Source organism: Gorilla gorilla, chromosome 10 (genome assembly GCF_029281585.2).
Source record: "Gorilla gorilla gorilla isolate KB3781 chromosome 10, NHGRI_mGorGor1-v2.1_pri, whole genome shotgun sequence".
Lineage (NCBI taxonomy): Eukaryota > Metazoa > Chordata > Mammalia > Primates > Hominidae > Gorilla > Gorilla gorilla.
The window spans coordinates 20,138,032-20,151,451 of NC_073234.2; the positions used below are offsets into that span (position 1 = coordinate 20,138,032).

The following is a 13,420-nucleotide window of genomic DNA, read 5'->3' on the forward strand; positions in this document are numbered from 1 at the left end:
CTGTCCAGTTAGTTGCCCAGGACACAAAGATAGGTGTCCTTAATTCCTTTGCTTTCCCTCAATGCCTATCACCCCATCCACAATCCAATCTACCACCAACTATTTTCAGTTCTATCTCCAGAACAGCCCACATCTGAGTATTCCACTTTCATTGGTGTCACCACAGTTCATGCTACTGTAATTTCTCACCTAGGTTTTTAAACATTCTCTTAATCGATCTCCTTACTCCCTACTTGTTCACCTACAAACCAATTCTTCATGCAGTTATGACTTAAATATATATCATATTATATCTCTCCCCTACTGAAAATCCATACTCTTTATCGTGGTCTAGAACAAGGGTCCCTCATGGACTGGCACCGTCCATCACCTGTTAGGAACCGGGCTGCATAGTGGGAGGTGAGCAGCCAGCAAGCGAGTGAAGCTTCATCTGTATTTACAGCCGCTCCTCACTGCTCACATTACTGCCTGAGTTCCGCCTCCTGTCAGATCAGTGGCAGCATTAGATTCTCACAGGAGCACGAACCCTACTGTGAACTGTGCATGCGAGGGATCCAGGTTGCATGCTCCTTATGAGATTCTAATGCCTGATGATCTGTCACTGTCTCCCATCACCCCTAGATGGGATCATCCAGTTGCAGGAAAACAAGCTCAGGGTTCCCACTGATTCTATATTACAGTGACTTGTGTAATTATTTCATTAAATATTGCAATGTAATAATAATAGAAATAAAGTACACAATAAATGTAATGCACTTCAATCATCCTCAAACCTCCCCAACCACTGGTCTGTGGAAAAACTGTCTTCCATGAAACTGGTCCCTGGTGCTGGTGCCAAAAACGTTGGGGACCACTAGTCTAGAAGGCCAAGATGACTTGGACCCTGCATCTCTCTCCAACATCATCATGTCTCACTCTTTCCTCACTCCAGTTACATATGCTTTTGTTTAGTTCTTCAAACATGCAGAGCTTGTTCCCAATTCAGGGCTGCTGCCTGGAGGACTCTTCTCCAAGATTCTCACAGGGCTGACTTCTTTTCATCAATCACATCTCAGATCAAAAGTCACCTCCTCAGAAAGGTCTTCCTTGACTATCCTATCTACTAGTGGTCTCCTCCACCCTTTACTCTTTCACCTTATTCGGTTTTATTTTCTTCTTAGCACTGAAATTCTTTTATGTACATATTATGTTAAAGAGACCACTGTGTACATGCCATAATTATAGGGATTTTATTTTGTTAAATGTTCTATCTTTAGCAAGTAGAATAGCACCTGGCACGTAGAAGGTACTCGATAAATATTTGTTGAATGAATGAGTATTTAAGGCTGAACACTGGAGCAGTCTTTCTCAAACATTAAAATCCATGCTTCCTACCATCACTCTTTTTTCTCTGTAGCTCCACAAGCCAAGAAAAATCTCATCAGCTTGTATTTTCTGTAGTTCCTATCAATATAAAGAAATAAAATAGAAAACATAGAAAGGATATGTTCTTACCAATACATACACCTCACTGGAAATTCTGATAAGTCCTTCTAGGAAAGGTCTGCGTATCTCTACTCTTCCACTCTTAACCTTTGCCCTCACAAATTCTGCTTACCCTTGCAGCAACATCATTATCTTAGGATCTACTTATAAACATACAGTATACTTAAAATACTGAATATACTTTAGCCCTATGGTTAACATTTCTAGTTGCCGCTGTGCATCAGCTGTATCCACAGATGCCTCTGACAGGTCCCAGGCAAAGGTCTTTTTATTTTTTATTTTAACTTGAACAAGATAAAGGAATTAGATAAACAGAGAAGGAAATTAAAGAAAGGACAGCAACAGATATATCACAATAAACTGGATAAAGTGAAAGTAAAAGAAAATTCGTGAGGAATAGTTTAGTTATAATTTTCTAGGAAGGCAACAAAAGACACAGACTGCTTATCAGAAACTCAGTGGACTATATGATAAGACAATATCCTTCTGGCCCAGTGAAGTGTATTACCTTCTAAACTGCTACTGATAATTCAGATTATGGAAGTCATAGCTTGAGATACGGGCCATGATCCAGGAGTGTAGCAGGATGACTTAGTGAACAAGTCAGGTGCTCCTAATCCCCAAATTGGCACTGCTTTCTTTGACCTTAAATGACTTGTTTCTTGGCCTAATTTTACCCATTAATAAAATGGGGGCCATGGCGCTGGCAGTAGTAATCAAATTAACATGATATAGCAGAAAAAGGACTAGATTGGATGTTAAGAAGATGTGATTTCTAGCACATTGGCTGAGTGATCTTGGGCAAATCAATTCAACTTATTGATCCTCTGTTGCTTAGTGTATGAGATGGGAAAAATAATGCTGATTGCTTTCCTTACAAGGTTATTATGAGAATTAGATGACATAAACTGTAAATACTTAGATCATTATTAAGTAAACTATGACTGGCTTACAAGTATATAAATGAAACTGTTTTTCTTTGCAATTTAAAAATTAAATTAATTTTTGATTTAGATTTTTTTCATCTACTGTAAACATCCTGGTTGTGTAGGTATACTTTAAATGGAAATTAAGATGCTATTATCTCTAACTGAATACTTTAATATTCCTTTTCTAACTCAGACTTATATCCTCCTGATTTGGTTGTAATACAGAGATAAAGTATACAAATAAGAGAGTCCTTGTTATGTTCTGTGATACAAACACTACTAAGGGTCAGCAGAGTGAATTCAATCAGAAACAGGATTGAGACTGAACTTCCAGTTGTTAAACAACCTATAGGCTTTTTCCAAAAAAGACTAAGGAAGGAAACACATATAGCAACAAAGAGTTATGTTTTAAAAAAAAAACAGACATTAGTTCTTCCAGAGTAGTAATAAGATTGGCAAATTTAAAGAAAGCCACAAAATATGGATGATTTAAATTGTGGATCCATGAAGAGAAATACAATAGATCCTTCACTGAAGGTATTTTTAGATGAAGAGGAGGATGGTTTCCTGTTCCACACAGTGGAGGAAACAGCATGTGGTGATTCTAACATTATCCACTAAGATGGGATAACTGAAGGTGGGAGGAAATTTCGAGGCTGATGACCACAGGCTAACAGACGGGGCCTGACAAGATGAATACCAGAAATGGGTATAATATTTGTTTAGATTAAATGTAATGTGTTCCAACTGAGTGACAGTGGTTTCGTGTGTAGGTTAATGTGATCTACATGTCAAAGATCTGGGGAAGAAAATGTGAGAAAATTACCTTAAAGGAGAATAAAAAACCATCAAGAGATGGCTATTTCTGAAACTGTAAAATGTACCACTTAGTTAAAAAATTTTATAAAGTGTACAAATAGTCCTTGTTATGCTCTGTGATACAAACACTAAGGGTCATCAGAGTGAATTCAATCAGAAAGAGGATTGAGAGACTGAATTTTCAGTTGTTAAACAACATATTCAAGAATAATAAAGAAAAAAATGGAAAGCAGAAAAACGTAAGGGGAAATGAAAATAAATGAGATGATCCATTTTCTTTATATTTAAGTTCAACTGTTTCTATCTCTGTGCACTACTGTTCATATATCACTTGATTTTAGCTATAAGGCTGAGAAGTGTATAGTTTATATTTCAGAGTAAAACTTATTTTTTGGTTTATTTCTCAAGAAACTAAGAAATAGTGTATAAGAGAAAATTTGCAATAGCAAACAATGATAAAACTTATGCAACTTCTTGAGCAATTTTTCTTTTATGGATCTAGAAAAAAGTGAGTACTAGTATAATATTAATAATTTTTAGGCCGGGTATGGTGGCTCACGCTTGTAATCCCAGTACCTTCGGAGGCTGAAGCAGGTGGATCACTTGAGGTCAGGAGTTCAAGACCAGCCCGGCCAACATGGTGAAATACCATCTCTACAAAAAATACAAAAAAAGTAGCCGGGTGTGGTGGCGTGGGCCTGTAGTCCCAGCTACTCAGGAGGCTGAGGCAGGAGAATTGCTTGAACCCGGGTGGCAGAGGTTGCAGTGAACTGAGATCGCACCACTGTGCTCCAGCCTGGGTGACAGAACGAGCCTTCGTCTCAAAACAAACCAACAAAATAATTAAGTTTAACACTGGAAAACGTCTGTGAAAGTGTATTATATAGGTACAAAGTGTTGTTTCAAAGTGATATAATGACATATACTAAAATCATAGATTTAAAACATAAATTCCTATGGTGTGCATTATAAAACATCTTTTGGTATAAGAAAACAGTAATTTAAAATAAAAAGAAATACTTACCAGGTAAAACATTTAAATAGTTCCTCTCAGCATTCTTAGTCTTATCATCATTTCCTCCATTTTGGTTTCCAGAATCTATTCATAAGACAATGCAATATGAAAGAACATAACAACATATGAGAATATGTTACTATGACTGCTCCCAAAAGAATCACAACAACAGCAAAAATTCACTAAGGGCATCTATGTGCCAGGCATTCTGCTATATGCTTTACATGGATGATGTCATTTAATTCTTACAAAACCTCTACAACCACAGCCCTGGGAGGTAAGTCCTACTACTATGTCCATTTTATGTATGAGGAGACAGAGGCTTGGATGGGTTAACTAACTTAACCAAGCATGCACAGATAAGTAGTGGAGCCAGGTCTTTAATTCACATACTCAGATTATAAGTCCTATGGTATTACCCATATTAGACATGCCAGTATCCTATTTTTCATCTGGGAGGTTCAGGGCACCAAGTTAACCACATATAAAATAACTTCATTAGATAGTTGTGGTGTGGCCATCTTTATTTTTAGAATCTGAGTCACTGTTGTTGATATAACTTGTTCAGGGCTACAAATAAACGGCTAGTGTGACCAGGAATCACTGTATATTCACCCCATTCCTAAAATTTATTTCTTACCTGACGCTATATACAATTATAACAGATAGGTGAAACTGTTTCAAATGAAAGTTTTTTTTCAGATATAGATATTTAACAGTTTTTCTTCTTTTTTGAAGGCATGCTATTTCTTAGAAGAATAAATGTTGGTAAAATAAACATTATGATTGAATATACATTATAAAGACTGAATGCAAATTATTTTACATATATTTTAATAAAAGAGACATCTAAAGTTTATAAGAATTCCATCAGAACTCACAAATGCAAACTGAATATTAGCCTTCAAAGTAGCTATCTTTAAGAGATTGCATATTTATCCAATTAAAAACTATTTTGGAATCTATTTTGGAATGGCCTTTAGCATCAGAAAACCACATGAAAACAGACCTTCAAACAAGTAAACAGCAAATATCAAAATATTATAGTTTTAAAAGAGATCTGAATAAAAGTAACAATATTTTTATCCAGTGACTTTGATAAATTGATTTATAACACCGTACTTTGTAAATGCACATATTTTATAAATCAAGAGTCAGAGAGATAGAAGGCTCTGATGCTAGAATCCATATTTAATGAATTATCGTTTCTAATACAGAGCCATGTGATTTGATAGGCTTTGAATAGATGTCTAATCGTAGCATAGATTATAAGGAACAATAAAGAAGGACTCTAATCTTGTTCACATGGAGTATGAACAAATAGAATCTCTGTTAAGTAAACAAGAGAGAACAGTTCATAGTCCATTTCCCTTTCCATGTTTTCATGGCAATACCTTGTTTAGTAATAGTAAGAAGATGGCTAGTTTTATTTTTTTTAAATGTATATAAAATGTGCATAAACATTTTTGGCTTTTTATCATGGACCACAGAAATATGAAGATGTTAATATAACAATCATAGTAAGAAAAATAATGGAATGTCTTAGAATAAACAAGTAATTGCATATCAGGATGTAAACATGCAGAACACACATGTAGGCATGCACAGAAAAAGATGGAGAAGGTAAAAAGATGGAGAAGGTATTTTCACAAAGTTCTTCTATAACAACATGCAGCTTTAAGAAAGTCTTTTATAAACCTACTTGCATCACTGACTCACTGAAACCACAAAGTAGTTGCTTGAACAAGAACAAAATAAAATCATGATATACACGCACTGCCTTAGCCGTATGTGGTTTAAAAACTTCCTGTCATTGACTGCACACTTTCTATCTCTCATAAATATACTTAGAATCCTCCTCCTCCTTCCACACCTGTCATGATCTCAATCTTCATGCTTTTAGTCACTACTAAGAATAATGTTAAAATGTTTCTGATCACATTATTGCTAGTTTGTATGAGAAGAAGGAAGCTATTTTTACGTAATATGGATATGAGTTCTTTTTGCGAGGGTTGATAAAAGTAATAACAATTGGTAGAAGAATAAGAGGGTATACCGAGATTTTCTGAAAGGTTTTGTTAGGATATACTTCTATAGGGATTTTCTAATACTCAGCTGGCTCTGTTATATATAACACATATTGCCACAGCAAAACCTCCCTTTAGTGGAAATATAAACTGGTAGAAATACTATACAGAGTAATTGCCAATACTACGGAAAATTATAAACGTATGTGTCCTTTAACCCAGGAATTTATCTTTAGGAATCTCTTCTGTAGTTAGGAATCTCTTCTGTAGATATGCTTACTGCTCACACACATGCACAAGTGTTCATATGCAAGGTTATTTACAATTAGTAGTCATTACTACTCATAGTAACAAAAAATAAGGAATAGATCAAATGTCTATTAGGAGGAGACTGATTAATAACAGGATATCCTGCAACGGACTACTATGCAACAGCATAAAAGTATGAGGATGGTCTTTATGGACTGATACGAAATGACCTCCAAGATAAATTACTCAGTGAAAAAGGCAGAGTACAGAATAGTGTTATGTAGAAAGCTGCCATTTATGTAAAAAAGGAAAATAAATAAGCACACACATACACTTGCTTACACATACATAAACATCTGTCTGGAAGGTACGTGTGAGATAGCACTGGCTACCTCTGAAGAGGGAAACTGGATGGCTGGGAACAGTTAGGGACACTTTCACTGTATGCTCTTTTATACAGTTTGAATTGTGAATTTTGAGAGTGTTTTACCTATTTAAAAAATGATTAAAAACATATAAACCATTTTTTAAAAGTTTATTGAATAGATAAACTGCAGTGAACCCTAGTCAAGTTATGACTAGATAGCCACATTCTAGCTACGGGAGAAAGGAAGGAATTCTGTAATTTCTGGGAGAGAGGAAGATGGGAGATGGGAACAAAGACCCTTCAGAAAGGTCTTCCTTATATCAAGCAAAGATATAATATCTCTCTGCTACTGTATAACAGAAAATATATGCACCTAAAATACTACAATGGTTTCTTTAAACACAGCAGGTGCAAACAAAGAAAAGAAAGAAAAAACCATTCAAAAGTACCAAACACCGATTTAAAGGTGCAAACAGCGCCAATTTTAAAGCTTACCACATTTTATTTCCTGGGCACCAATATCAGGTTTTTATAAGAAATAATTAAATACCTGCCAGGTGCAGGGGCTCATGCCTGTAATCCCAGCACTTTGGGAGGCCAAGGTGGGCAGATCACATGAGGCCAGGAGTTTGAGACCAGTCTGGACAACATGGCAAAACCCCGTCTCTATTAAAAATACAAAAATTAGCCAGGCACGGTGGTACACATCTGTAATCCCAGCTACTCAGGAGGCTGAGGCACGAGAACTGCTTGAGCCCAAGAGGCAGAGGTTGCAGGGACTGAGATCGTGCCACTGCATTCCAGCCTAGATGACAGAGTGAGACTCTGTCTCAAAAAAAAAAAGAGGAGAAATAATAAAATACTGTGTATGCATTCAGGCCAGACAAGAGGATGTTTGTGATTTTACATCTATGATACATGAAATATAAGAAAAACACAACTTAAAAAATATTTGAAATGACTATTACCCTAATATTTAGGTCCTGGGGGGAGGAGCCAAGATGGCCGAATAGGAACAGCTCCGGTCTACAGCTCCCAGCGTGAGCGACGCAGAAGACGGGTGATTTCTGCATTTCCATCTGAGGTACCGGGTTCATCTCACTAGGGAGTGCCAGACAGTGGGCGCAGGCCAGTGGGTGCGCGCACCATGCGCGAGCCGAAGCAGGGCGAGGCATTGCCTCACTCGGGAAGCGCAAGGGGTCAGGGAGTTCCCTTTCCGAGTCAAAGAAAGGGGTGATGGATGCACCTGGAAAATTGGGTCACTCCCACCCGAATATTGTGTTTTTCAGACCGGCGTGAAAAACGGCGCACCACGAGATTATATCCCACACCTGGCTCGGAGGGTTCTACGCCCACGGAGTCTCGCTGATTGCTAGCACAGCAGTCTGAGATCAAACTGCAAGGCGGCAGCGAGGCTGGGGGAGGGGCGCCCGCCATTGCCCAGGGTTGCTGAGGTAAACAAAGCAGCCGGGAAGCGCGAACTGGGCAGAGCCCACCACTGCTCAAGGAGGCCTGCCTGCCTCTGTAGGCTCCACCTCTGGGGGCAGGGCACAGACAAACAAAAAGACAGCAGTAACCTCTGCAGACTTAAATGTCCCTGTCTGACAGCTTTGAAGAGGGCAGTGGTTCTCCCAGCACGCAGCTGGAGATCTGAGAACCGGCAGACTGCCTCCTCAAGTGGGTCCCTGACCCCTGACCCCCCAGCAGCCTAACTGGGAGGCACCCCCCAGCAGGGGCACACTGACACCTCACACGGCAGGGTATTCCAACAGACCTGCAGCTGAGGGTCCTGTCTGTTAGAAGGAAAACTAACAAACAGAAAGGACATCCACACCAAAAACCCATCTGTACATCACCATCATCAAAGACCAAAAGTAGATAAAACCACAAAGATGGGGAAAAAACAGAACAGAAAATCTGGAAACTCTAAAACACAGAGTGCCTCTCCTCCTCCAAAGGAACACAGTTCCTCACCAGCAACGGAACAAAGCTGGATGGAGAATGACTTTGACGAGCTGAGAGAAGAAGGCTTCAGACGATCAAATTACTCTGAGCTACGGGAGGACATTCAAACCAAAGGCAAAGAAGTGGAAAACTTTGAAAAAAATTTAGAAGAATGTATAACTAGAATAACCAATACAGAGAAGTGCTTAAAGGAGCTGATGGAGCTGAAAACCAAGGCTCGAGATCTACGTGAAGAATGCAGAAGCCTCAGGAGCCGATGCGATCAACTGGAAGAAAGGGTATCAGCAATGGAAGATGAAATGAATGAAATGAAGCGAGAAGGGAAGTTTAGAGAAAAAATAAAAAGAAATGAGCAAAGCCTCCAAGAAATAAGGGACTATGTGAAAAGACCAACTCTACGTCTGATTGGTGTACCTAAAAGTGATGGGGAGAATGGAACCAAGTTGGAAAACACTCTGCAGGATATTATCCAGGAGAACTTCCCCAATCTAGCAAGGCAGGCCAATGTTCAGATTCAGGAAATACAGAGAACGCCACAAAGATACTCCTCGAGAACAGCAACTCCAAGACACATAATTGTCAGATTCACCAAAGTTGAAATGAAGGAAAAAATGTTAAGGGCAGCCAGAGAGAAAGGTCGGGTTACCCTCAAAGGGAAGCCCATCAGACTAACAGCGGATCTCTCAGCAGAAACCCTACAAGCCAGAAGAGAGTGGGGGCCAATATTCAACATTCTTAAGGAAAAGAATCTTCAACCCAGAATTTCATATCCAGCCAAACTAAGCTTCATAAGTGAAGGAGAAATAAAATACTTTACAGACAAGCAAATGCTGAGAGATTTTGTCACCAACAGGCCTGCCCTAAAAGAGCTCCTGAAGGAAGCGCTAAACATGGAACAACCGGTACCAGCCGCTGCAAAATCATGCCAAAATGTAAAGACCATCAAGACTAGGAAGAAACTGCATCAACTAACGAGCAAAATCACCAGCTAACATCATAATGACAGGATCAAATTCACACATAACAATATTAACTTTAAATGGACTAAATTCTCCAATTAAAAGACACAGACTGGCAAATTGGATAAAGAGTCAAGACCCATCAGTGTGCTGTATTCAGGAAACCCATCTCACGTGCAGAGACACACATAGGCTCAAAATAAAAGGATGGAGGAAGATCTACCAAGCAAATGGAAAACAAAAAAAGGCAGGGGTTGCAATCCTAGTCTCTGATAAAACAGACTTTAAACCAACAAAGATCAAAAGAGACAAAGAAGGCCATTACATAATGGTAAAGGGATCAATTCAACAAGAAGAGCTAACTATCCTAAATATATATGCACCCAATACAGGAGCACCCAGATTCATAAAGCAAGTCCTGAGTGACCTACAAAGAGACTTAGACTCCCACACATTAGTAATGGGAGACTTTAACACCCCACTGTCAACATTAGACAGATCAACGAGACAGAAAGTCAACAAGGATATCCAGGAATTGAACTCAGCTCTGCACCAAGTGGACCTAATAGACATCTACAGAACCCTCCACCCCAAATCAACAGAATATACATTTTTTTCAGCACCACACCACACCTATTCCAAAATTGACCACATAGTTGGAAGTAAAGCTCTCCTCAGCAAATGTAAAAGAACAGAAATTATAACAAACTATCTCTCAGACCACAGTGTAATCAAACTAGAACTCAGGATTAAGAATCTCACTCAAAGCCGCTCAACTACATGGAAACTGAACAACCTGCTCCTGAATGACTGCTGGGTACATAACGAAATGAAGGCAGAAATAAAGATGTTCTTTGAAACCAACAAGAACAAAGACACAACATACCAGAATCTCTGGGACGCATTCAAAGCAGTGTGTAGAGGGAAATTTATAGCACTAAATGCCCACAAGAGAAAGCAGGAAAGATCCAAAATTGACACCCTAACATCACAATTAAAAGAACTAGAAAAGCAAGAGCAAACACATTCAAAAGCTAGCAGAAGGCAAGAAATAACTAAAATCAGAGCAGAACTGAAGGAAATAGAGACACAAAAAACCCTTCCAAAAATCAATGAATCCAGGAGCTGGTTTTTGGAAAGGATCAATAAAATTGATAGACCGCTAGCAAGACTAATAAAGAAAAAAGAAGAATCAAATAGACACAATAAAAAATGATAAATGGGATATCACCACCGATCCCACAGAAATACAAACTACCATCAGAGAATACTGCAAACATCTCTACGCAAATAAACTAGAAAATCTAGAAGAAATGGATAAATTCCTCGACACATACACACTCCCAAGACTAAACCAGGAAGAAGTTGAATCTCTGAATAGACCAATAACAGGAGCTGAAATTGTGACAATAATCAATAGCTTACCAACCAAAAAGAGTCCAGGACCAGATGGATTCACAGCCGAATTCTACCAGAGGTACAAGGAGGAACTGGTACCATTCCTTCTGAAACTATTCCAATCAATAGAAAAAGAGGGAATCCTCCCTAACTCATTTTATGAGGCCAGCATCATTCTGATACCAAAGCCGGGCAGAGACACAACCAAAAAAGAGAATTTTAGACCAATATCCTTGATGAACATTGATGCAAAAATCCTCAATTAAATACTGGCAAAATGAATCCAGCAGCACATCAAAAAGCTTATCCACCATGATCAAGTGGGCTTCATCCCTGGGATGCAAGGCTGGTTCAATATACGCAAATCAATAAATGTAATCCAGCATATAAACAGAGCCAAAGACAAAAACCACATGATTATCTCAATAGATGCAGAAAAAGCCTTTGACAAAATTCAACAACCCTTCATGCTAAAAACTCTCAATAAATTAGGTATTGATGGGATGTATTTCAAAATAATAAGAGCTATCTATGACAAACCCACAGCCAATATCATACTGAATGGGCAAAAACTGGAAGCATCCCTTTGAAAACTGGCACAAGACAGGGATGCCCTCTCTCACCACTCCTATTCAACATAGTGTTGGAAGTTCTGGCCAGGGCAATTAGGCAGGAGAAGGAAATAAAGGGTATTCAATTAGGAAAAGAGGAAGTCAAATTGTCCCTGTTTGCAAATGACATGATTGTATATCTAGAAAACCCCATTGTCTCAGCCCAAAATCTCCTTAAGCTCATAAGCAACTTCAGCAAAGTCTCAAGATACAAAATAAATGTACAAAAATCACAAGCATTCTTATACACCAACAACAGACAAACAGAGAGCCAAATCATGAGTGAACTCCCATTCACAATTGCTTCAAAGAGAATAAAATACCTAGGAATCCAACTTACAAGGGATGTGAAGGACCTCTTCAAGGAGAACTACAAACCACTGCTCAAGGAAATAAAAGAGGATACAAACAAATGGAAGAACATTCCATGCTCATGGATAGGAAGAATCAATATCGTGAAAATGGCCATACTGCCCAAGGTAATTTACAGATTCAATGCCATCCCCATCAAGCTACCAATGACTTTCTTCACAGAATTGGAAAAAACTACTTTAAAGTTCATATGGAACCAAAAAAGAGCCCGCATTGCCACAAAGCTGGAGGCATTACACTACCTGACTTCAAACTATACTACGAGGATACAGTAACCAAAACAGCATGGTACTGGTACCAAAACAGAGATATAGATCAATGGAACAGAACAGAGCCCTCAGAAATAACGCCACATATCTACAACTATCTGATCTTTGACAAACCTGAGAAAAATAAGCAATGGGGAAAGGATTCCCTATTTAATAAATGGTGCTGGGAAAACTGGCTAGCCATATGTAGAAAGCTGAAACTGGATCCCTTCATTACACCTTATACAAAAATCAATTCAAGATGGATTAAAGATTTAAACGTTAGACCTAAAACCATAAAAACTGTAGAAGAAAACTAGGCATTACCATTCAGGACATAGGCATGGGCAAGGACTTCATGTCCAAAACACCAAAAGCAATGGCAACAAAAGCCAAAATTGACAAATGGGATCTAATTAAACTAACGAGCTTCTGCACAGCAAAAGAAACTACCATCAGAGTGATCAGGCAACCTACAAAATGGGAGAAAATTTTCGCAACCTACTCATCTGACAAAGGGCTAATATCCAGAATCTACAATGAACTCAAACAAATTTACAAGAAAAAAACAAACAACCCCATCAAAAAGTGGGTGAAGGACATGAACAGACACTTCTCAAAAGAAGACATTTATGCAGCCAAAAAACACATGAAAAAATGCTCATCATCACTGGCCATCAGAGTAATGCAAATCAAAACCACAATGAGATACCATCTCACACCAGTTAGAATGGCAATCATTAAAAAGTCAGGAAACAACAGGTGCTGGAGAGGATGTGGAGAAATAGGAACACTTTTACACTGTTGGTGGGACTGTAAACTAGTTCAACCATTGTGGAAGTCAGTGTGGCGATTCCTCAGGGATCTAGAACTGGAAATACCATTTGACCCAGCCATCCCATTACTGGGTATATACCCAAAGGACTATAAATCATGCTGCTATAAAGACACATGCACACGTATGTTTACTGTGGCA

The 13,420-nt window shown here is 38.6% G+C and overlaps 1 protein-coding gene across 2 annotated transcripts in view; it reads right to left on the bottom strand.

The window, feature by feature from the left end:
• The window catches only part of FERRY3 (FERRY endosomal RAB5 effector complex subunit 3), a 59,949-nt gene that overhangs the window by 13,313 nt on the left and 33,216 nt on the right, over positions 1-13,420 (bottom strand). For both annotated transcript variants that reach the window (XM_019039383.4, XM_063693753.1), the window contains one exon: positions 4,258-4,332. In XM_019039383.4, coding sequence (XP_018894928.1) covers positions 4,258-4,332 — 75 coding nt within the window. The remainder of the gene's footprint in view (positions 1-4,257; positions 4,333-13,420) is intronic.